Source organism: Lissotriton vulgaris, chromosome 5, assembly GCF_964263255.1.
Source record: "Lissotriton vulgaris chromosome 5, aLisVul1.2, whole genome shotgun sequence".
Taxonomy (NCBI): domain Eukaryota; kingdom Metazoa; phylum Chordata; class Amphibia; order Caudata; family Salamandridae; genus Lissotriton; species Lissotriton vulgaris.
This window is the reverse complement of record NC_141693.1, coordinates 714,493,120-714,519,204: the sequence shown is the minus strand read 5'-3', so window position 1 is coordinate 714,519,204 and position 26,085 is coordinate 714,493,120. Positions and strand designations below refer to the sequence as shown.

The 26,085-nt window shown below is 44.8% G+C and overlaps 1 protein-coding gene across 1 annotated transcript in view; it reads left to right on the top strand.

Annotated features, from left to right (window-relative positions):
* ZSWIM8 (zinc finger SWIM-type containing 8) overlaps positions 1 to 26,085 on the top strand; it is a 2,802,584-nt gene that overhangs the window by 2,113,864 nt on the left and 662,635 nt on the right. The window contains exon 19 of the mRNA XM_086922151.1: positions 25,354 to 25,643. Coding sequence (XP_086778277.1) covers positions 25,354 to 25,643 — 290 coding nt within the window. The remainder of the gene's footprint in view (positions 1 to 25,353; positions 25,644 to 26,085) is intronic.

Sequence of the window (26,085 nt, the reverse complement as noted above, 5' to 3'; positions counted from 1 at the left end):
GTATTTTATTTTAGGGATTTTGAGATTGTGTGTTTTCTGATCTTGCTCCTCCTGAGTCTTTCAATTAACCATGGGGCTGAGAGGGGCAGGCCAGTTGGGTGGCATAAAAACATTGTTTGCCAAATCTAGTGGCTGGTGTTTGGCCATGGCGTTTTGCACCGCACAGTTGCTATTTTTTTATTTTTATATATAAAGTTTTATATAGCGCAAACAAAATCCCGAAGGATATCAGAGCGCTTTACAAAAATGATGGAAGGAAGGACATAAGAGCAATGACTACATCAAGTAAGAATAAAAATGTTAAAAAACAAGGAATAATAACATAATTACAAGGTTACAAGGCAGATAAGACAGGATCAGTAATACAATAAACAGGTATATAGCAGGCTATGCAGGAAGGCACATTATGTGGTAAGGAAGAACAGCAGCAAATGTTTGTATGGCTCATTTTAGCAATACTTATTCCATTTAATCCGAAATTTGAACATTTTTATGGACAAAAAGGTCACAACATGAGTGAAAACAAACATGATGTGAAAAATGATGTGAAAATTATAGATAACACTGAGCTTCACAAAGATAGATCCATATAATGATTTTTCAAAGAATGTTTTTGCCAAATTATTAAAAGAATATGTTGAAATGATGGACGCCCGAGATTGCTACGTCTGTATGCAGTTACCTGCATCTGTATCGGAATGAGTAACATATCATTACCTTCCTTGGACTTATGGAATGACTTGTAGTGTAATAGCTAGTTTATTTTATAAAACAGGCAAATGAGAATATTATTATTCTGATGTAGATGACATTTTTGCTAAAGTTCCTGTAATACATGGACTAAACTAGGTGAAACCTGCTAAAGTTTTAGGTGAATTTTTCTTGGAAACCACTGAATTGACTATAGAGTATGCTTTTAGAAATAACCTAACATGTAAGTTAAAAAAGGAGGAGAAGGCGGAGAAGGCATTTTTAGAAATGGCGGAAGACAGGAGAATTGCATATCAAAGAAAAGCAACTGCAAGTAAAATGAAATCAACCTCATGAACACATAGAAGAAGAGAAAGTTTTCTAGAGATAGTAGGTGACATTTTTGGAGCATTGATACCAGCAGTGGGTATATCATTTAATGCAAACAAAATTCAAAAGTTATCAACGATAGTATATCGTTTATCAACAAGTACTGCCAGAGAATTTTTAATGGTAAATACCGAAATGGTTGCCACAAGAGCTATGGTGATGCAAAATAGTCTTGCTCTTGACATTCTTCTAGCGAGACTGTGGAATATTGAAAGTGCAACATTGTTGTACTGATATACCTGACAAAATTCAGAACATTCAAAGAGATATCAGAAACATTACTGAATTACATTCATTCATAATTACTTTATTGCGGCTATTACAGCCATAAAAGCACATTAAAGGTAAAACAGACAATAATACTTTTCCCATAACGGTGTACAGTACAATCTCGTGGTGGCATTGGCATATGTAGGAATGCATAAACTTCACTAATTTTTGCAAGTAAAAACCTTTTTTAAGTAAGAGTTAGTTTTAAGAATATAATTGAGGTTACAAATCTTTAAGAACATTAAAAACATATCATATAATTCTTTAAAGTGCTCCATAATAATTGCAACGAATTTGAGCGGTCACACTTCACTAGCTATCGATTTTCAACAGATACCTTCGTTTATGCCACATAGCTAGGAAAGATTTAGAGATTACAGCCACATACACTGGGTCTGTATCAGATTTTAAAATACTATACAATACACGGTAATCCCTAATACCCAAATTTCTGCTCAATTGTATAACCCATTTCGACCTAGCCTGTTTGTATGCCGGGCAGAAGAACAGTACGTGGATTTCTGTTTCCTCCACCACTAGGCATCCAGGGCAAGGGTTACAAGCCTCGTCTGACCACTTATTAGTTGTTGCAAAAAGTGGAAGGGTCCCATATCTAAATTGGAGAAACATCTTCCTTCTAATGCGGGCCGTATTAAATCTAGGACCTTTTCAAATTGATAATGTGACTTAAAATCCAAAAACCCATGTGTCAAACTTGTTGCTCCTGTAGCCTGGATTAAACCAGTCAATTTAAAATCTTTTAATGCTTTAGCTAGTTTTTTTTGGGGTAGCTGAGCAGGACTCTTCCAGGGTGACCCATGTCCTCCCTACCCATAGCACGAAAAGCATCCCTCATGAAAGACAACCACGGTATACTACCCACGGCCCCCAGTGATGCTAGTAATACCTTGAGTTCCTCCCTATAGTGTCTCAGCTCAGGTGTACTCCATAACCGTCGCCAATAGAGCAATGGTCGGCTCGATGTTAGGTCCACCATTAGGAGGATACCCAGGTCAATCGTGAGGGGTACCAGGGGAGTATTTATTGGCAAGGGCCATGATGCGTCTAATAAACTTATCTTCAGTGAGGGTCAATGCATTTATTGCGCTATGCCCCCAAAGTTCGGCCCCATAAAGAGAAGCCCACCGCGCTTGTACTTGGTATGTTTCTAGCGGTGGGCCTATAACCTTAGAAGAACAGCTCTTCTGGACTTTCAATAGTCCCCCGATTGCCGGGGTAAGCTTCATATTAGCCTTATCAATTTGAGGGCCCCAACCCATCTTATCATTTAGGGTTAGGCCCAAATGTTCAAAGATGTGAACTCCCTCAAGCGGCATGTTGTCCATTAATGGGTGCGGGTATGTAGTCGGTTTGGCGTTAAAGACCATGTATTTTGTTTTATTAATATTAACTAAAAGATTCCTTCTTTTACAAAACTGACTGAATTCCTTTAAGACTCGCTGCATCCCCATAGGTGACTTCGAGAGGAGCAGGGTATCATCCGCAAACATTAATGCAGGAAATTTGCGAGATGATATCTTCGGGGAATCCAGATCCTTCACAGCAAGTAGATCTTCAATTAAGCCGTTTAGGAAAAGTGAAAAGAGGGTCGGCGCGAGCACACAGCCCTGCCTCACCCCCTTGTCAACGGGGAAGGGGCTGTCAGTCGTCCATCTTTGCCATATCTTACTCTGGCGTACGTGCCCTCGTGGAGGCGTTTAAGTTGAAAACAGAGAAAGGGTGGCACCCCAATGGCAAGCAGGATACTCTATAGCTGGTCACGGTCAACCATGTCAAACGCGGATTTCAAATCCACGAAGGTAAGATAAACACTCCCACCTTCCAAAACCAACTGCTTCCAGTATATTAACTGCAACCTAAACAGCTGATCTACAGTCGAAATCTTGGCTCTAAAGCCAGCTTGCAACGGAGTTAGTATATCACAGTCTTCCATCCACTCCTGTAATCTTCCTAATAATACCCTCCCAAAAAGTTTTTGGGATACATCAATAAGGCTAATTGGCCTGTAATTAGATGGTTCGATTGGGGATCCTTTTTTATAAATTGGAACAATCTCGGCGCCAGCCCACGTAGGCAGCGCTGGGAGACGATTCAAGATAGCATTAAATAATGATAATTAATAAGGGGCCCAGACCGTCTGTTCACTTTTAAACAAATCACCCAGAATTCTATCCAATCCTGGGGCTTTATTAGATTGCAACTTAGCTAAAGCAGATATAACCTCTCCCATATTACATGGGGGTGTTTCACATAAAAATTCAAGATTAAAATTACACTCTGGGATCTTACTCGCACTTATATCAACGTGGGAGCTGGAATATAATTCCTTATAGTATGAATGCTCAAAAGATATAAGGCTGCAGTTCTAGCAGAAAAAATGTCATACTTCACTAACCTTACGGCTACCCTCAGATCACCCAGAGAGCTATTTAAAATCGTGGATACCCTATCCATGACTCTCCTCCCCGACCCTATTGTCCCATCCCAAGAGCTGTGCAACCAGATTTCCACTTTTTTCCACACTAAAATCAGGGATATATACACAGCTCTAGAAGATTGTAACCGCAACTCTAATGATACCTCTCTTCCTGCAACTCCCCCCCTCAGGAATTGACGTCCCTGCCTCGCGGCAGGCTGACAAATTTTCCCCCTTTGACTTTGGAGCTCCTCTGTCAACTTATTGACAAACTTAAATCTGGTTCCCCCCTTGACCCCTGTCCCTTAAAAACCCTGAAGGAGTGTAAAGAGGTTCTGCTGCCCCCTTTTCTTGGCATCATGAATCAAGCAATCTCCAAAGGCGTTTTTCCAGCATCTTGGAAAATGGCCACAGTCAAGCCACTCCTGAAAAAACCCTCCTTAGACCCTACCATCTCAAGAAACCTCCGTCCGATATCCCTGCTTCCAGCTCCTGCCAAGCTGCTCGAGGCCCACCTAAACTCCCATCTCAGCCCCTTCCTGGATATGTTCTCCCTGCTAGACCCATCTCAGCATGGTTTCCGGAAGGCGCACAGCACGGATTCAGCTTTGACAGTGGTGGTTAACAACATCCGCGCTACGGTCGACAGTGGTCAGACCACTCTTCTGATCCTGCTCGACCTTACAGCCGCATTCGACACCCTGTCCCCCTCTATTCTGATTGCTCGCCTTAGTGAGATGGGAGTGGAGGGGCCTGCCCTGAGTCTCCTGGCCTCGTTCCTTAACCATCGCATGCAGATGGTCAAACTGGGTGACTTCCTCTCTCCTGCCAAGCCTGTGTAATGTGGGGTCCCGCAGGGCTCATCTTTGAGCCCCACCCTTTTTAACATTTATGTGGCCCCCCTTGCCAGGATTGTAAGATCTTATGGACTGGAAGTACTATTGTATGCCGATGACACCCAGATCATGGTCTCCCTCAATCAACCTGTGGAGACCGAGGCATCCAACTTCAGGAACTGCATGGAAGCTGTAGCAGAATGGATGACCAATAATTACCTCAAATTAAATGGGGAAAAGACGGAGGTTCTCATCTTCGGAGGCAAGCATGAGATCTGGTCGGCTGACTGGTGGCCATCTGCCCTTGGTGTGTGCCCCACGCCTTCCCTTGCAGCTCGCAATCTAGGAGTTATACTTGACACCTCACTCTCCCTCGATAAACAAGTAAGCAGAACCGTTTCCACCTGCTGCGGGGTCCTAAGGATCCTACGTAAGCTGTCAAACTATCTTTCCCTGGTCTCTAGAAAACAACTTGCGGTGGCCCTTATCTCTTCACGCCTAGATTACTGCAACGCACTTTATCTAGGCATAAACAAGAGATTGGTTCAACGCCTGCAAGTTGTGCAGAACGCTGCAGCCAGGTTCGTCGTCAATGCTCCTAGAAGGACTTCAGGCTCCGCCATAAGAAAACATCTCCACTGGCTCCCGTTGTTGTCCAGGATAGACTTTAAGGTTCTCTGTCTTACCCATTCTGCCCTTCACGAATCCGGTGCAGAGGACATTAGGTCTCTTGTATCTTTTTATACCCCTGGCAGAGCCTTGCGCTCTGCCAACAAGAACCTTCTGTCCACTCCCCGAACGAAGAAGGCTAGATGGGGAGGGAAGGCCTTCTTTGCTCTTGCCCCGAAGCTCTGGAATCTCCTCCCTGACAAACTCAAGGGCCTTGCGTCTCCTAATCAATTCCGCAAAGCCTTAAAGACCTGGCTCTTCACCAAAGCATACCTCTAGTTTCCTCCCTGGTCTATGCTCTGCTTTCAGCCGTTCCATCTGATGCGCCTTGATGCCCTTGGGCAAAGTTGCGCAATACAAAACTTTTTTCATTCATTCATTCATTCAATGCCAGGCGTCCTCATCGATGTTTGGATCAAGGGTGGTTCTACCCTCTACTTTCCCAGAGTGAACCAGATTCCAAAAGCTTCTTCTATCTTTTGAATCCAAAGCCGTCTTGATCTCCTGACATCTATCTGTTTCCCACTCAGACTTGGCATTTACAATTGTTTTCTTATAGGCCGCCCTAGCTTCCTTAATACAAAGACTGTCGGCCCCTTTTAATGAAGTCAGCAAGACTTGTTTCGCTTCCCTACAGGACTTTGAATACCAAGATCTTTTATCACCACCAGATTTGTGTTTAATTGGACCACTATTAAAAAAGAAATCCGCCAATACCCAGGACTATTTCTTGCTAGATTTTGCCTAGGTCACTATCAAAAACAGGCTTAATTAAATTTTCTACAGCAACACTTGCTCTCTCTAGCAAAGGCATAATGCCCGCATACAATTGTGACATTGTTACCATTGATTGATTTATCTTTAACCAACGATCCGTCGCCCTCCATTCACAACCACCAGGTTGTTTTGGTGTGACTCCTCAGGGACTTTACCTAAACCCCCTCACTGAAAATCTAACTCCACAACCAAAGGGTTGTGGTCACTTTCACTGAGTTCTTCTACGGAAAAATCCACCACATTATGCCAAATCTCTACACTAGTCAAGATATAATCAATGACCGTGGCCTGTCCAAGCCTCCTAAAGGTCGGGCGCCCAGGATTATCGCCAGGGAACCGACCATTGCAAGCCCTTGAAGAAAAAGTCAAAGTTAACGAAGTTAGCTGGAGAACTAGAGGAGTCCAGCCCCTAATAGGGTACATATTAGGTGCCGGGATTGACCAAGTAGAGTCCTCCTCACTAGTAATCAGTTGCATAATTCCATTAAGCGGTTCAAAATGACAATAGAAGTCTCCGCAGATTAAAAAGTGGAGGTTCCCTTCCAATAAGTTCAGGAGGTTTAGCAAACAATCTATTGTTGAGGATATCCCACCATACTGCACTGGTCGAGAATAAATATTAATGATGGCCAGTTTGGGTAGCTTCTTGTATGACAGGAGGATACATGTGATGTCTGGAGAGTGTGTTTCTACTCGTTAGATCTTACATCCTAGATGGGAGGCTACCCATATGCATAGCCCCTCGGACGGTCTGCCTTTTAGACCTTTCACTGCACCCTCGCAATATGCCACAAACCCTACCCTATATTGTGGCTCTACCGCCCAAGTTTCCTGGAACAAACACATCTCATGAGTCGATGTATTCCCCCCAATCCATTTGGTCTAGTTTAGAGGCGAGGCCTGCAATGTTCCAAGATCAAATTCTAGGGGCACCAGAAGTCAGTTGTGTACTCAACCTGCCATTTCCCTCCAATAGGGGTCTGTCACCAATCCCAAGGCTGCCAATTCCGATGGAAGTCGGCACAGGTTCAATTAGGTGATCATCAACTTTACCACTACCATGATTGGTTATGTTTGAGGCAATAGCATTCTCCAGTTCCCCCACTTTTCTAGCTAAACTAGAGACTGGGTTATTATTAACCCCCACTCTATCACATGATCTTAAATATTGGTCTAGGTCCCCACACCCTTTTGCCCCTGGGACAACATATTCCTCCGGAATTGTATCCTAGTGAATATCAATGGGTGTCAGTCAATCCACCAGATCCAATACGCTAAATCTGTTACTAAGGGGTACTGCTAACGGTTGCTCACCATTTTCCCCATTTGCCCTGGCTATCATCATGGCTGGCCGGCCCAACCTACCCTTTGAAAACTCATGGTTGCCAAGGTTGGGCATGGAATCTGGGGGGGATGTAAAAATAACTTAGATCCCTAACCTGAATAGAAGATCGTGGGTTTATCAGGGATCCCCAACAAACATGGTCCACGACCTTGGGATCTTCAAAGTTGACGACAATGCAATCTCCTGTTATATTTTTTGATCTACAGCCTACCCAACTGACCCTTCTCACAAATAAAATGTTATACTGTATCTCTTGCGGGAGTGGTCTATTACTATTTAATCAATGTATTGTCTTATTTTTTAATTGCTCATAGGATTCCAATTTGCCATGTTCCAGTTCTGGAACGCCGGTCAGAACGTTAACATAAGGTGAGCACTCAGGGGGGTAGGTCTAGATGATGGTGTACCTTCTTTGCCTCATTTCCAGTAGGGTCCTCCTCGGACCTGGGCCAGCTATCTGAGATCGACCCTCTAGTTCCCCGTAAGTCCCACAACTGACACCCCCATTCATTATTTCTGGCCTTAACTTATTGGAGTCCTTTGGTTGGACCACCAAACCAACAGTTGATGTTACATTGATACCTGGACAGGCCACAAGATCCCCTCCTTCACCAACTCTTTACCTTGGCCAAAACTCACTATTTTATTCTCAATACCGCCCATAGTAGAAATTAACGAACATTCACATTTCTCAAGCCTATTCTCGATTAGAAAGAGTCTTGTTAATAAGGGCTCTAAAGACGATGTTATAAGAGCACCTATTTTTAACCAGTAGGCATCCTCAGTCTGTGGCAGTCCAATAGCAGTTTCAACCGTACTGACTCCATTTACTGCAGACGGTATTTGCTGGGTGACCTCAGTACTTGGAGGGTCTGCCTTTGGGCTCTCTTGCAGATTGCTTAGCTTAGAGACCTTAGGCTTCTTCCCCTTCTGTTGTGTCCCTCCTCGTTTCCTCTTAGAGACAGCCCCCTGTACATATTCCGTAGATTGTGCGGGCTCTTTATGAACTTCTCTGGCACACGTAACTACGTTCTTGGATAGATTTGACAATGCACCGCATGACAATAACGTTGGGTGTAAAGAATTTCCGCCAGTATTAGTTGACAATACAACTTGCTGCAGACGTGGGCTCTGCGCCTGGAAGTCGGAAGAAAGGAGGGGCTGGGGGTTTCTCTCAGGCGAACATACATTCATTATACCCCCCAGTGATGACCGTTTAGAAAGGACATGGTCCATAGAGAGTCTGCTCTCAGTAATCGCTGTATCATGGGCTAACACAGATGTAGACCTCGTTATAAACTGGTCGAGGGTTCCGACGACATAGCCTGCTCCGGCTACTTTCCTCCCTCGTGAGTTGCCATTTCTTGGATCAGTTTAATGTAGATCCAAATATAGCCAAATACTAAGCGAATATCCACTTACTGGGGAGTTGAAACGACGGTTGATGTTGAAGGTCTTAGAGAGGTGGCCCAGCCCTTCCTCTCAGTCTCGAACGAGCTGTGGTATTATAGTTTTAACTGAATAAGCGTGTGTATTTGTGCTTATGTTAGAAGTTCTTTTGTGGCAATAAATAAGGCAGATGGTGAGTAAAATGACACTTATTTGTGTGCTTTTACTAGGTACCATCTAACAGGGAAAAATTAGAATAGTGGGAGGTAAACAGAAGGGTTGAAATTCTAAGTCTAGCTTCTGTTATGTTTATTTTCGCATTAGTTCCCATTGAGGCCTGAGTGGCCTAGTCTGAAAATGGCAGTTTAAGTGAAATTAGATAAACAACTTTGAAAGATGGCCCCCACGCATGCGCAATGAATATGAGAAGTGTGAGTGGATGGCCTATGCTTGGAGCGAGAGATTTCAAGGTCAGCTTGGCCTATGAACGGGAAATGTGCCAAAGGATGCCTGCATCTAAAAACCTTGGAAAGGAAGCTGAGCAGTTATTATTATGAACAAATGATTCAAGGAATGAACGTCAAGTACAAACTTTAAAAAATGATATCATGAGAAAGCCTGGGGAGTGACAAGGCAGAATTTTGAACTGGTTTGAACAAAGAGTACATGAGTTGATCATCACCACCCCTCTGATGGACCAATCAGAAATGACTGTGGACCCTAAAAGTTTCAAATTTTGAGTTAGATAGTTAGGAAAAAGGGTATAAAAGAACTTGTGCAAAAGAGGGAAAGAGGTTGGCTCCATGGGTTTTATTTTGCACCACGACATGCTGTCGGTTTGAACAATTTTATGGTGCTAGAGACTTTGAAATATTTTTGGACTTTAACTTTGATGGAGCAGAGAAGATGATCGATTGCAGAGATTTTATGTCAGAAGGGAGGCATTGAAGAAAATAGAGAGTCAGACAGTTTGGGAACCTGTTTACCTATGACAGATCGGTAATATGCTTTTCTAAATTTTACTTTTTTAACAAGTACTAAATAAATGCTTAGGTTTGTGCTTGTCTAAAGAAAATGCTAATTTCTTTCTTAAATGGAAAGTAGATAAACTAATGACAATATAAACTCGAGCCCCTATCACTAATTTCTATTATCCCCGGAGACCCCATCCCCCGGGACTTATATAAAAACTTTGGGGACCGTGGAGGAAGCCCCAATGCCCCCACGGTCCCACCGGCTCCCCGCATCCTTCTGGAGCCGGCATTGCTTTTCCACACGGGGAGCTGCTAACATGCAGCTCCCCGTCTGGAATAGCAATATGATTTGGATTTTGAAAGAGAGAGCAGGTTTCCCTGCTCTTTCTTTCAAAATTCAAACCAAGTTTGCTATGGGAAGTTTCCATAGCAAACAGCACCCCCTAAGCAGGTCTAGAGGGTCAGAGTATTTCTACCCTGCCCCCTTTATTCGTTTTGCACACTTGTTCCACTGACTTCTTCATCCTCGCTTCTACCGAGGTACAAAATGGCTGCCAACACATCCTGGTTTAGAATGTTGACAACCACTTGACAGCCAATTAGCATTCAGCGCGTGATCGGGAGGGTGCGCTCACGGTGCGCTCAAGGTGCGCGGATCCACCGCACCCATAGATATATATGTACTTTTAATTGTCATTTGCTCTGGAACTACTGAACAGATTGACACCATTTAAGCAAAAGGCACGGATCTGAGCTGAGGACTACCTCTTTGCCAAATTTGGTTTATTTTCGTTCAGCAGTTCGGGCTGTAGCTGTGACAAAATGTCCTATGGAAAATTGCATGGGGTAAACATGTTTTTGGACCCCCCTTTTTTTTTTGCCCCCGATTCACGAATCACCCCGAGACTTTCAGGATATGAGCGGACCGGAGCGCCCCACCAAGTTTGAAAATTTCGCGAAGATTCGTCAACCGGCGCCAAAGTTATTCCAAATAGAATGTTGCGAATTTCCTATATATATATGTAGGTTATGTTATGTAGACGGAGAGGTACTTACCTTTAGCTGCTTCTTTGCAGCACACATGGTTGTCCATGTGCCTCTTTTATAACAAATGCATCTGTGTTCTTGTTTCTTGGTCTATTATTTTTATCATAACACATATCATGCATCATTTCCAAGGTCGTCTTCTATTTCTTCCTGGCTGGCATGATCCTGAGCCTACTAACCGTACAATTTGTCAGGGATCTGACCTTTGTACGGTGTTGTAGTATTTAGCAGAAAAGCTTCCCCTGAACTTTGAGGGAGGACTTCCCAGCACCAGTCGGGCTATGTTTCAGTACTTACAGCATCATCCTCAGCCTAGTCTTTCGGGAAACTAGGAGATTTTGTGATCTTTTTCAAACATGGCGGAAGTATCCACGAAGGCTGACTTACCCAGTTTTTTGGAGAGAAACTATTCTTTGGCCAGAGTTGAACTGTATCTTCTGGCTGCTGTTCAGTGGGACCTCATGTTGGTGAATTTGTCTGGCCATTCCTCTGTGGTTTCTGAGGATGCAACCTGCCCTTAAAAAGAATTATTCTGTTCTCAACTTGATGATAAGAGCTGATATATATGCTGCCAACGCTTCCCATTTGTTAGCCAGATTTCTATTAGTTTGTCGTGGCTCATCGAGCAGATAAAGGCTATTGTAGTTTATTAGCTACTACAGAGTTCTAGGCAAAGTTTTTGATTGATGTAACTTGTGACATACCGAAAGCATCAGCTTTTTCCACAGCATTCAGTGTCGCAGTTCTACATCTGATACAACTTTGAGGCTGGAAGGGCAACTGGGTTCAGAGGGATGGCTTTCTGCATTTTCCTTTTCAAGGATCCCAGCTTTTTGGTAATCAGTTGGAATATGTAATACATTTTTACCATAATTGTGCTAGGTTTCTCCTGCTCGAAGCTAGTGATCCTACGTTCACTGTACAAACATTTGATGCTGTTCTTCCTTTTTTTCCTGCATAGCCTGCTATATACCTATTTATTGTTTAACTCATCCTGTCTTATCTGCCTTGTAACCTTGTAATTATTCCTAGTTTTTTTTATTTTTATTCTTACTCGATGTGGTCATTGCTCTTATGTCCTTCCTTTCATCATTTTTGTAACGCGCTCTAATATCCTTCGGGATCTTGTTCGCGCTATATAAAACTTTATAAATAAATGAAATAAATTAATAAAATAAATAACAGGTTAAATGATTTCTGAAATGTATATACTGTATAGAATATCGAATTCAGGTTAATGAGGTACCCCGCTATCCAGCAGCTCGCCTTCTTTGTCACTGATTCAGGGGTAGTGTGGTGTATGAATGTGCCCCACCAGTGAGTAGAAATGAGTTTTGCTCTTGAGTCAAGTGTGGCGGGTTTAAGGGTTGGCTTAGCTGCATCAATGCTCCAATAAAAGGACTGGTCAAGATGCTTGTGTTGTGTGAAATTTACTACATGTATGTTGTATTATTTTTTCATTTATTATGTACTATATATATTTAATGATATTATAGGATTTACGTGCAGTTAGCATAGGTATATTGTTTATAAATGATTTTGTTACGTATTGGTAATATTCTATAATGGAGGAGGAGGATGTGTCATGTATGTTGCTAAGTAACTGCATTCCAAGGACCGTGCTCGAGGAGTGGAACGCAGTAAGGAGGCAAATAACAGCTGGAAGAAGTCATTGCAAGATGTGTATTAGCTGTGCTACAAACCATAAATGGTGTACTTAATTCTGGCTTGGTGTGTTTGTATACGAGACTGACTCACTGCACCAAAGATGGCCGCCAATTTCATGTAGGTCTAATTCTAAACCAGATTGCTGCATTAATGTTGGAGAGTTAAAGTGCAAGATCACACGCTAACAGCAAAAATCTCATCATCGGGGGGCTTGCCTTGCAGCCGAGCAAGATGGCTGCTGCTTAGGAGAGCTCCGAGGACTCGGTAGACTCCCACAGTAATCCGTCACCTAATCCGCAACAAAATTGTACCCTGAAGCCGTCTCTGACGCCTGAGTGCGTTAGGCGCCTATAGAACCAACTATGTTCCAAATCCGACATCTGGAAGTGCAGAGACGGAGCGGAGATTGCGGTGGCCTAAGGGCCGTTTTGCAGCTGGGACGTAAATTTGGTGGAGAGCCCGCTAGTGGCACTGCTGCAAGCAACACGTGGCAGCGAGGGGCCCGAGAACTGTGGCGCTGGAGGAAGCTGCTCCTGCGGGAGTGACGTGCGCTGCCCATTCTTCCCCCTGCCCCCCGAGGGTTCAAGTTCTGCGCCCTCCGGAGTAGGAGTATTGGGCGCGCTCCACGGGCAATGGGGGAAGAGGAGATCCTGCACCGCGGTCGGGACCAGTGAGTGCGGCAGAGCGAGGGTGGCCCGCAAGAAGAACAGACGCGGTAAGGACCCCCTACAACAGCTAAGAGGCCCCGCGGAGGATGGGATTGAGGTGCGACCCGCACATAACAGTGAAGCCGGGTCCTCAATTGCAGAGAGGGCCCGGCAGTCGGACTGAAATTGGGGCGGAGGGCCCCCAATACCGCAAGAACGTCTGCCCGCGGGTGGGCGCAGAGGAGCGGCGCATTGACCGGCGGAGGGATAGATACACCCCCCTGCGGGTTGGAGGTCTGGGGACCTTGCAGTGATTTGGAGAAACAGTGGACCCCAGCAATGATAGGCTCTGCATAAACAGTTGGCAAACCACATGATCATCAGGGGAGCTGCAGGTGAAGATCCACTGGCTACTTAGGAAGTAAGGATGTGCAGTGTGTATTACAGGGGAATTACGTGAAAGACACCCCCCCCTCCACTTTTATTGGTTTGGCCCTCCAACGCCAGTACACCAATTTCAAGAGACGTACTGGGAAAACCGACAGGCCGCGCGGAGCAGGTGATTTCGCGGCAGGCGGTGGCCAGTACCGGAAACGCAACAGTCGTCTGAGAGGGGATGGGGGCAGGGACCTTTGAACGTCGACCACCCAGTCCAAACTGGACAAGTTTGCCTACGGAAAAAAAATCCCGCCACTGCCTGAACTAAAGGACCCAGCGGACAGGGCCCGAGGGGAAGAAGGTGCCCAGAAAGTGACTCTGGAGGACATAATGACTGCCCTCACCAGTGTACAATCAACAGTGGGAACGATATCTGCGGATGTCTCCTTCCTGCGAGCAGATTTTCAAAAAATGACAGCCAGAGTCACGGAAGTCGAGCAAGTCACGAAATCTCTGACGAAAGACACTACGGCCCTGCAAAAAAAGGTGAGCCGTCTTGAGGCAGAGAACAAACTCATGGCACCAAAACTGGACGACCAAGAAGGACGCTCGCGCCGCAACAATGTCAGAATTACGGGAATTCCTGAAAGTGAAGAGAGCCTGGCAATAAACCTACATGTGGAGGACCGCATAAAATTTAGGCTACAACCCAGGGTATTGTCAACCTTCTTCTCTGTCAAAAGGGCCCACCGAGTGCCAGGAGGTAAGCCCAAACACGGGGTCCCCCCTAGACCTGTGCTGGCTCGCATCTTCAATTTCAGAGATAGAGACGCTAAATTACAAATCGCAAGGGTGACTCCGCCGCTCCGAATTCAGAACTCAACTGTGTCAATCTTCCCGGACTATACAGTGGCGGTCTCCAGACGCCGCAGGAGCTTCATGGAGGTCAAGAAAGAGTTGAGAGCCAGGGAACTGCTGTATTCAATGTTATTCCCGGCGAAACTACGTGTGGTAGCGGATGGGAAAACATGGTTCTTTGACACACTGGAGGAGGCACACGACTGGATCGAGGGATGGCGTCAGGTGGGAGGACCCAAGCGGTCGGAGAGGTACCAACTTTGACGCGATATGACCGGCGACCCCGGGGATCGTGGGCAGCAACGGGGAGAAGACCATCTGCAACAGAGTGAGGCCGAAGAGTAAAGCTGAGTGAGAACATTGGACACTGAGATTGGATGAGGTGCGAAGGCATGCACGCAAACTTACCTGCAGCAGGATTCGAACTAAACTCTAAGCAAAAGCAGTCTTTGGGGTGGGGAATGACTACGACCGTCCTTGGACCTCTCACCTCCTACACGCAAGTACTCTTTCGGGGTTGATATTGAGCACTCTGCTAAGTTGGGAAGGCGGGCAGTTATGAGTCTCTCGGACAGGGAGGCAGGGCGGGGGGTTGGGTCAGTTTACATGGTTTTGTACGTTATTGGTTCTGGTTCACACAGCGGCGATTTCAGGATTGTACCATTCCCACATATTGACCGAAGTACACAATATACAAAAAAGTCTGTATCCGTTTCCCAGTGCTTTTCTAGGCATGACATCATGATCATGATTCGGAGTTGCACCCTAGGACCAAGATAACCCCTCTGACACTGCTCACGTGGAATGTGCATGGACTGGGGGACAAAATAAAGAGAGGCCTGGTTTTGTAACGTCTGAAGCGTTGCGCCCTAACAATAGCCCTACTGCAGGAAATACACCTCACCTGTACCGCATGTAAAGCAATGGACAAGTGGGGGTATAAAATGATGGTGCACTCGGAACCCTCCTCTGGCTCCAGAGGTGTTGGTATTCTGGTGAAAAAACAATCCCCATTTATAATACATAAAACGAAAAAGGGTGATCAGGGTCGATTTGCGGCCCTCATGGGTCAATGGGAGGGAAGATCTGTTAATGTGGTGTCAGTATATATTCCTCCTGCCCTGCATGCGATAGCGCTCCCAGCCCTTTGCGAATTTTTACTTAACCTGCCGGAAGGGGAACTTCTGATGGGGGGAATTTCAATGCGACTATAGATGGTACCTTAGACAGATACCCGGACGCATGTACCTGGTGTGTCTCGCCTGCAGGGTTTTATGGAGGCACCTGGGCTTACTGACGTATGGAGGCAGCACCACCCCACGACACGACACAAAACTCTACCTTCCATTCAGGGGCACATAACAGTCTATCTAGAATAGACTACTTCCTGGCCTCAATGGATACTCTTAAGAGCGTGGAAGATGTAGACATAAAACCTAGGAGCATCTCGGACCACTCCCCGGTACTATTGATTTTTTCCTATCACTACAAAACTCGGAGGGGGATCTATCCCATCTACCCCAGCTATTTGCAGGTACCGAAGGTCAGAAAAGCGGATCTTAAGGCGACAAAACACTACTTCAAAGAAAACGTTCTGTCCGTTAGCTCGCTGACTATCCTATGGGAGGCTTATAAAGCAGTCATTAGGGGGCAGGCCGTAGTCTCTATTGCAGGGCACAAGCGGAAGAAACAGAGAGAACTACATGACATTGAACTAGACTTGCATGAGGCTGAGACGCAACACTCTGCTAACCCCACACCAGCTACATCCCAGACGCTACACATCAGGCAGCAACAATATAGAGAACAACTTAGAGAAGAGACCAGGTCGAGGCTCACGGCCACTAAACATAAAATATATGAAACTGGAGACAAAGCCGGAAAGCTTCTGGCATGGCTCGATAAGAAGGAACGGGGTAGCATGGGGTTAGCAAAGATCCAGACGGAGGAAGGACAGACGACGGCCACACATTAGCACAACACTTACAGAAAGTATTTACCTCATCATCCACGATGACAATGGCGGAGGCATTGGCCTCCATTAAGGACATAGCTCACCTCGGAGGCGGCCCTAGAGCTAGAGGCGGACCTCACGGTGGAAGAACTAGAAATCGCAATCCGGTCATTACAGTCCGGCAAAGCGGTAAGGCCGAATGGTGTACCTATTGAACTGTACAAGAGGACGGCGGGCACTATTGCCCACATTTACTTCGCATGTACACTGATAGCCTGGAGAAGGGTGAATTGCCGCACGATCAGAGATTAGCTACTATCGTGGCAATTCCTAAACCAGGGAATCCTACGGTGGAATGTACCTCATACCGCCCGATATTGCTGATAAACGCGGAAGCTAAAATCCTTGCATAAGTATTGGTGACCAGGCTAGCACCGCATCTTGCGACCCTAATACATCCGGATCAGTCTGGGTTTATGCCGGGCAGAAATACTGCACTGAACCGTAGGCGCCTACATGGGGTAATGGCTCGAGGTCCGTATCTACAAGAGCCAGCTGTCGTGCTATCCTTAGACGCACGGATGGCTTTCGATATGGTTGAGTGGCCCTTCCTGTTCGCAGTGCTTCACCATCTGGGCTTTGGCCCCAAGTTTTGTGCGTTGATTCGCCTCCTGTACTCTAAACCTATGGCACACGTTACAGCCAACGGGCATATTTCCGATGACTTTCCATTTGCAAGGGGGACGCGCCAGGGCTGTCCCCTGTCTCCACTGATCTATGCCCTGGCGCTGGAGCCATTGGCGGCGTGGATTCGATGGGAGCCAATGATAAGGGGCCTCAGGTGGACAGAAGGGTGGGAAGACCGTATCTCCCTGTAAGCGGATGATGTATTGGTGTACTTGGCTGCCCCTAGACGCTCAATACTGGTTCTCCTTAATATCTGCAATAATTTTGGAAGGGCATCAGGGTACACCATAAACTGGTCCAAATCAGTTCTGTACATATTACACGGCCTCCCACCGCAACTCCCTGCTGACTGCCCGCTCCAGGTCACGAGCGACTCTTTTAAATATCTAGGCATTTACATTACAGCAAATCCAGATGATTTATTTTCCAAAAATCTGGTTCCCCCACTGGAGCGTCTGAAGAGAGATGTTACACACTGGGAGTCTCTTCCGCTGACGTTGTTGGGAAAAGCGGCGCTGTTTAAAATGATGGTGCTGCTCCGCTTTCAATGTGCCCTAGAGAACACGCCGTTCCCCGCACCTCCAGGATATTTTAAGAAAATCGCTACCCAGGTGTCCATCCTGTTATGGGGTAACAAGCCGGCGCGCATAGCACAGAATAAGCTGACCCGGGGGTGGTATGATGGGGGTTAGCACTCCCAAATACACAACTGTATTATTGGGCGGCGCAACTAAAGGTCATGAACCAGTGGATACATGCTCGGCAGGCAGACCCCGCATACAGAGCAGACAGATTCCTCCTGTGGCCAGGAAATATGCTCTCTGCACTCTACAATAAGGGACGCACCTCGACGCTAATAGGGCCCACAAAACACACAGTTACAAAATGGCATGCAGCGCAGACACCGCGGGGTTGGCAGGGGGTTTTTACCCAACTTACTCCTCTCTGGGATACTAAACAGTTGGGACAACTTAGGAACAGCAAGGGCTTTGAGCAATGGGACAACATAGGCATTTCCACGGTAGGTGACATGTGTTCTAAGGGAGCCGTGGTCATATTTAAGCAGCTCCAGCAACACTATGAACTTGCACCTTCAGAAATTTTTCGTTATACACAGATTAAACATGCACTGCTCGTGGCTATACCGCGTGACATGGAGGTGCACGAGGCTTCCCCTTTGGAGGACAGGCTGCTGACGTACTACATGCCAAAGCGAGCTACATCATTCATCTATCGTAAATTAATTAATAACCTCCCGGATCCCACGGTACCTCTCAGGGACAAATAGACCAGTGACTTAGGCGACCTAGACGATACAGAGTGGCAGGAGGCGCTGGCCTCACCGAGAAAGGTGGGTATACCCTCGCGACTCAGGCTAGTGTAGCTTAAAATCTTACACCGCACCTACCACACTAGATATACTCTATGCAAGATGGGCAGAACACCACATCCATATTGCCTTAGAGGCTGCGGGGAGGAGGGAACCTTCTACCATACTATATGGTACGGCCCCAAGATAGCTGAATACTGGAAGAAAATAATGAGAACGATATCGCAGGCTGAAGGGGTATCGTTAGTACTGGAACCAAAGAGGTGCCTGTTGAACGTGTGGGAACCGAACAACCTTACTCATCAGGCGCAGACGTGGGCCACGCTGGGGTTAATGGTGGCTAAGCGAAATATAGCGCAAAAATGGGGGCGGCGGAAGTGCCGTCATTTGCAGCATGGTGCAGAGACATGGACATGGCCATGGTGGCTGAAAGGACGGTATTTATTAATCGGGGCTGCCCCCAAAAATAGAGCAAGATGTGGGGAGCGTGGAATAAGTTCAGCGGAGACATATGTGAACCGCCACCATATCGTACTAGAGACAGTTCGGAGGAGGAACAATAGGGATGGCAACAGGGGGTACACAGAGGGATTGCCAGGGGAACCAAACAATCTACAAGAAAATATGCATGAAATGATTGTACTGCTGATATGGGAATGTACATTAATAGTAAACTGTGATTGTAATCAATCTGATTTTTTGCCAATGCTAACAATGAAAACCATAAAAAAGATTTTTTAAAAATCATCAATCAGCTCTCACCAGAATTTCTCATCGCCAGCACTCCTTTAGATAAGTTATCGCTCCTCAGATCCTTTTGATTTAAGACCCTACATTAAGTTCCAATGAATTTCCATTGAACTGCTTTCCACTGAGATTATACACTCGTCGCCACAATCAAGCTTGTTGCCAGTGTAACGAAATGTCCTGTATTAAAGAACAGCATAAAGTTGAAGCTCAAGAAAGATCTTTAATATATGCATCCTAGAGCAGGCCATCAACTGTCATATCGACAAATCCTCATATATTCCTTTTTTTTAACACAACTTTACTTAAAGTTTTAGCATTGGAAAGGTCACCCATATTGACATCACTTTGTTACAGTCTGCAGTATATAAATACACTTGCACAGGGTATCAGCAGGCCTCTTCCGGTGAGCCATTTTGTCAGTGTCCAGTAGGTGGACTGGATAACTGGCCTTGGCAAAATCAAATTTCATTGAGGTCATACAATTGTAATGGTGGTATTAGTCCAGTTGTGCTGTTTGGGATGATTGGCTTTCGGTATCAAGGGCGGCCACTTCACAACGCCGAGGGCTTTTGGGTGTCCTCTCATGAAACAGTGCTCTGAGTTTCTCCATTGCGTATATTAACCATACCTTCCCCAACCACATATTTGGCGTATACACCTGTGGTGGTTTCAAAATCTGGGCTATACTTAAAAAATGCAGCTGAGTAGGAAACCAATTTCCTCATTGTTATAGATGCAGGGTATATCAGCTGTTCCCCAGGATAATCCTTTTACATTCTATTAATTCAATGGCAAGTGCACATAGCTCCATGTGCTCAACATTCTACATTACATAGAGATAAATGGAGATGGTTAACTACCCAGACATCACAAAATTATTCAGGCTTTTGGATCACTGGAAAAACTGACAGCAATATATGTGATCTACACTCCGCTTGACTGTGGCAGGTTTGATTAGTGTATTTGCTCTTGGATTTTAGGTTTAGCCAAATTGTTTTGTGCTCCCTTGGGTTAGGACAGGAAGTGAGCACCGGGGCACCCCATCTACTAGTTTGTCATCGGTCAAAAGGAGCTGGGCTCTGGTAAACTATCTCCCACACAATAAATAGGAACTGCACCTCCATCATCGAGGGGGAGCTGCTAGGAGGTTTCTGCTAGGTTATAAAGCATTTCATGATAACTGTCTAAATAGGAAAACCAAGTGATTAATGAAGTGATCACATCTCCCCCTGGCACTAAGCAAAAAATAAAATTACCCCCCACAGAAAAAAAATTGCTATCCATCCATAGACTACTTACTACTTACCTCAAAGTCCCTCTATAACTGTGCCCCTTCACCTGTAGTCAAAAGAGGATGACCACCTCACATCCTGTCATTCGAAATCAAAACAGGTTAGCACTAATGGCAGCAAGAGTGCAAGACAAGTACTAAGACAAGGAAAGAATCAGAATTAAAAAAAGAATACTGTAGATGAACATTGCATTTTGAACACTACCTGTAGAAAGGTGTCGTAATATGTGGTGATGCCGGTTAGGCCCCACCATGCAATACTCTCACAGACCCCAAAGATGGTCCTTGGATTCACATTAATAAATCCTTAACTTAGTCCCAGTAGTGTGGAAAAGAACAGTCAGGCTGTACTAGAGGAACATTTCTTAAGGATTTCAGAGAAACAACATGGACGATAAGTGACACAACTCGAGAGAAATACAACACCAACTTATAGAAATAGAGTGTATTTTTATCTTAATTTAGACACCAAAACAAACAGAATAGCATACATATAACCAGAGTTATAGATTTTAGGAACAATATAAAATCAGTACAAAATAATACATAGTGGTCAATGGGAAAACCACTAGTGACAATCGGTCATTTGCAGGTCGAGTTGCGTAGTACCCTTGCAGTCTAAAGATGAGGTAGGTCACAGGACCAGGCCACGAAAGTCAGTTTAATTTTACCTGGCCTGTGGATCCCCGTTGCAGAGTTGTCCTGGCTGTTCCTGGTGCTGAACGAGTCACAGGAGAGCTGCTTTTACCGCTCCCACTGTGCTGCGGGGGCAAAATGCAAAAGCACAACAGGGTGGTTGCTGACATCGGTCAAAGGTCAAATGGAGTGCCCTCTAAGTGCAGTGTTAAGTGCAGGGGTCAGTTGCCTGTCTGGTGACCAACAAGCCGTGGCAGCGGTAAGCCTTGAAAAAAAGGCACTTCCACGTCTGGTGGTCCCAAGGAATTCAGTAGCTGCCGGTAACTTTGTGGGAGGCAGGACAACAGTTCCCACAATGCACTAGATCTGGATTTGGGTGATCCCACAGAAGGCCCGATTGCCAGTGATCCTTAGAATCTGGAGTGCTATTTTACTTGCAATTTACAGGGGACTAGTGCCACTATTCCAGGGGAGTCTGAGGGTACTTCAGGCTTCCACAGGGGTCCCTCTGCCTGGGGGAACTGTGAGGTAGCCTAGGACAAAGTCTGTTGTCCTCTTCATTGCAGGTTGTACAGAACTGAGGTTCTTGTGTCAGGGGTGTCCTATAAATCCTACATTTAGGGGCATTAGGGGTGTGGGAGCAAGTAGCCAATGTGCTGCTAATACCTGCAGCTAATCCGTCCGAGGTGACCACATCTGGGGGGTGTAGGTCACTTTTTGTAGAAACCACAATTTTTACCACTTTTAAAAAGAACATAAGTCTTCCTTAGGCATACAAACCATGAAGCTTGCCCTAGAGGCGTGGTTAGTCTTCTGGAATGTACCCCTGCCGACTACCTAATTCTGCCACCTGCCTGGGTGCAAATTTACCTCGGAAGGGGAGGGCTGTTTACTCTCTGGGAGACAGCCTGAATGCATATCATAGGCAGTGCAGCATTTGAAGCTCACCGCCTTGATGTACAATTTCACTAACCTTCCTGGTAGGGAGAAGGTGTGATGACCTTCCAGACAGGCCTTTGTTCTAGAGTCCTGGGATTGATCCCACTGCCTTATAGTAGGTCAGAATCATGTCTTGGCAGCCACAAGCGCAGGCTGCCAGCCAGAGCACAGAGAAGCTGGGTCAATCAAGTAGCCAACCTCTAAGGTTGCATGACATCATTCTCGACACAAGATTAGTGTCAGTGGTGAGAAGGCACTTTGTTCGATACTAAACTTGATGTTTTAAGGTGGTACCATAATGGAGCTAATGACCACGGGTCTGTCCAGGTGCAAGCCTATGTTATCCTATGGACTGCCTATCACTTAAAGTATACTGATTGAGATCTATATAACAGAAGAGGGCCAGAGGAGATTTAAAGACGTGCAAGGGTTTGCTCACCTGCTTATAAATCAAAACATAGAAAAGAACCCTTGGGTCTATAGCTATCAGTTGCCTAGTTGTTCAGGGAAGAGCTCAGGGATATTTTCATACTAAGAGAGGTATATAATATATACTAAATACCCAAATGTGGAACCTGGGGTGATGAGAGCAGCAGAGCAGGTGGAAAAGTGATTTAAAACGAACTATAACATTCTCAAAAAGCATTAATAGGGCGACCCTGGGCTAGGGTTAAAAACAGTGCGGCACGGCAGGAAAAATGAAACCTGCGTTTGTGCCACAGAAGTCAACATGTTTCAGCCTGTGACCCAAGCATTGTCAGGGCTTTCTTCAGGACTAGTGATGCTGCTGGTCAATGTGCTCAAATCAAACAAACATAAATCATATTGACAGTGTGTAAGAAACCATCCAGTGATTCCATGACACATCAGAGGTTCAAGGATACACTGGCGGTACCTGTGGAAGACATACTCAAAAAATGTTCTTAATGGAAAAATATAAATGAGGAGTTTCAGTTGTTAGGGTACAACATAGGGCAATAAAACTATGTATGACTATAGTAGACCAATCTCACAAATAGAATAGTCATTTGTAAGGCATCTACGGTCATTATAGTAATTGTGTATATACTGTGGTCTATCCCCAGTAATACCAACCTTCTAATTAAGAGGCAGGATGGATAGACATTTAGACACTACACATTAAACATAAAACATAGTGAAACTTCAAGAACCACCATGGTGTTGGGACGTACCCGCCGTAGTCGGGAGTCCAGCCTCAACGGAACTTGGCAAGAGAGTCTTCTGGGAATGTACCCCTGCCGACTACCTAATTTTGCAACCTGCCTGGGTGCAAATTTACCTCGGGAAGGGGAGGGCTGTTTACTCTCTGGGAGACAGCCTGAATGCATATCATAGGCAGTGCAGCCTTTGAAGCTCACCGCCTTGATGTACAAATTCACTAACCTTCCTGGTAGGGAGAAGGTGTGACCTCCTTCCAGACAGGCCTTTGTTCTAGACTCCTGGGATTGATCCCACTGCCTTACAGTAGGTCAGAATCATGTCTTGGCAGCAACAAGCGCAGGCTGCCAGCCAGAGCACAGAGAAGCAGGGCAATCAAGTAGCCAACCTCTAAGGTTGCAGGACATCATTCTCGACACAAGATTAGTGTCAGTGGTGAGAAGGCACTTTGTTCGATACTAAACTTGATGTTTTAAGGTGGTACCATAATGGAGCTAATGGCCACGGGTCTGTCCAGGTGCAAGCATATGTTATCCTATGGACTGCCTATCACTTAAGGTATACTGATTGAGATCTATATAACAGAAGAGGGCCAGAGGAGATTTAAAGACGTGCAAGGGTTTGCTCACCTGCTTATAAATCAAAACATAGAAAAGAACCCTTGGGTCTATAGGTATCAGTTGCCTAGTTGTACAGGGAAGAGCTCAGGGATATTTTCATACTAAGAGAGGTATATAATATATACTAAATACCCAAATGTGGAACCTGGGGTGATGAGAGCAGCAGAGCAGGTGGAAAAGTGATTTAAAACTAACTATAACAGTCGCAAAAAGCATTAATTGGGCGACCCTGGGCTAGGGTTAAAAACAGTGCGGCACGGCAGGAAAAATGAAACCTGCGTTTGTGCCACAGAAGTCAACATGTTTCAGCCTGTGACCCAAGCATTGTCAGGGCTTTCTTCAGGACTAGTGATGCTGCTGGTCAATGTGCTCAAATCAAACAAACATAAATCATATTGACAGTGTGTAAGAAACCATCCAGTGATTTCATGACACATCAGAGGTTCAAGGATACACTGGCGGTACCTGTGGAAGACATACTCAAAAAATGTTCTTAATGGAAAAATATAAATGAGGAGTTTAAGTTGTTAGGGTACAACGTAGGACAATAAAACTATATATGATTATAGTAGACCAATCTCACAAATAGAATAGTCATTTGTAAGGCATCTACGGTCATTATAGTAATTGTGTATATACTGTGGTCTATCCCCAGTAATACCAACCTTAAGAGGCAGGATGGATAGACATTAAGACACTACACATTAAACATAAAACATAGTGAAACTTCAAGAACCACCATAGTGTTGGGGCGTACCCGCTGTAGTTGGGAGTCCAGCCTCAACCGGCCTTGGCAAGAGATGGAGGGGTCTCAGTCCTATGCAAGCATCATAGCAGAGAAAGAAAAAAGAAATGTCAATAAAAGAAATGTCTTTATAAACCATGGAGGAGGAAACGCCAGTAGTATGCATAGGCAAAGTTAAAAAAAAGACCACATGATGATGCTAACGTAAGGCAATCTAATAGAGTGGCCCAAACGTCTAAAGATTAGAAGGCAGTGGATGCCACACCATGTCAGTTATAGTTATTCTTACTCGATGTCGTCATTGCTCTTATGTCCTTTCTTTGCATCATTTTTGTAAAGGGCTCTGATATCCTTCTGTATCTTGTTTGGGCTATATATATATATATATATATATCATCCTTGTAAATCACCGAAACGCAGCGTCGACTTTGTTTTCTTAAGTGTAATCATGAATTTTTTTTATGTATGAACTGTTTTTAAACTAACTGTTTTTAAACTACTTGTAATAAATTGAAAACTTGTTTTTTAGATATTGTATCTTTTTTTTTTTGTCATTTAGTGTTTGCTGACTTTCTGATTCTCTTGTTATATATCACCATACAATGTCAATGTAGATTCCAGTGGAATAAGCTTTTGCCTTTAAAGTTTTTTATCTAGAACTCACGCACACTTGTGTATGTAATTTGTGACGTCTTCGTCTTTTCAACCGCAATCCACAGTGGGCAAAACATTTATTTAAGAAATTGTATTGCTATGTACTATCTTAGTTATGCTTATTGAATTCTGTGTTTGCCTATTGACAATGTACACCAAATGGGCCAATGCCTTTTATCTCATTTGTGTTTAGGTATAAGGGAAGACGTCCTGAGAGCCATGCACCACATGTTCCAAACCAACCCTCTGAAGCAGCCGCCCACTTTTACTTTGAATTGGCCAAAACTGTCCTCATAAAAGCAGGTGGCAATAGCAGCACTTCCATTTTCACCCATCCATCATCCAGTGGTGGACACCAGGGTCCTCATCGTAACCTTCACCTATGCGCCTTCGAGATTGGACTTTATGCGCTTGGGCTGCACAACTTTGTTTCTCCAAACTGGCTTTCCAGGACTTACTCATCCCATGTCTCCTGGATTACCGGTGAGAAAAAGTTATTGCACATTCTGAGTTTATAAACTCTGCGTTTTGAATTCATTCAAAGGTTCCACCATGCCTTACTGTTTGCACACACTATTGTTTATTCTACTGCATAAGCTTTTAGTCATTAAAGTAACATTCATAACTCTTCTTGGGTTTTAGCTAACTAACCACCAATAATCCCTAATGTTGTATACGGATTCACATGTTTGTAATCACAGTTAAATTTTTATATTAATATCTACCTTCTCTATTTACTCATATCACTGAAAGTATTTATGAGGGATGCATAACTTGCACATGAAGAATTCTACCACCTTTACTTTCTGCACTCTATATCCTTTTGTGTTCTCAACAATTTTCTAATTCAGAGTCTTAGTTCGAGTCCTGGGAGTTGTTAGAAACAAGACTTTCACTTTGCTGATGATTCAGCAGAGAGCTAATA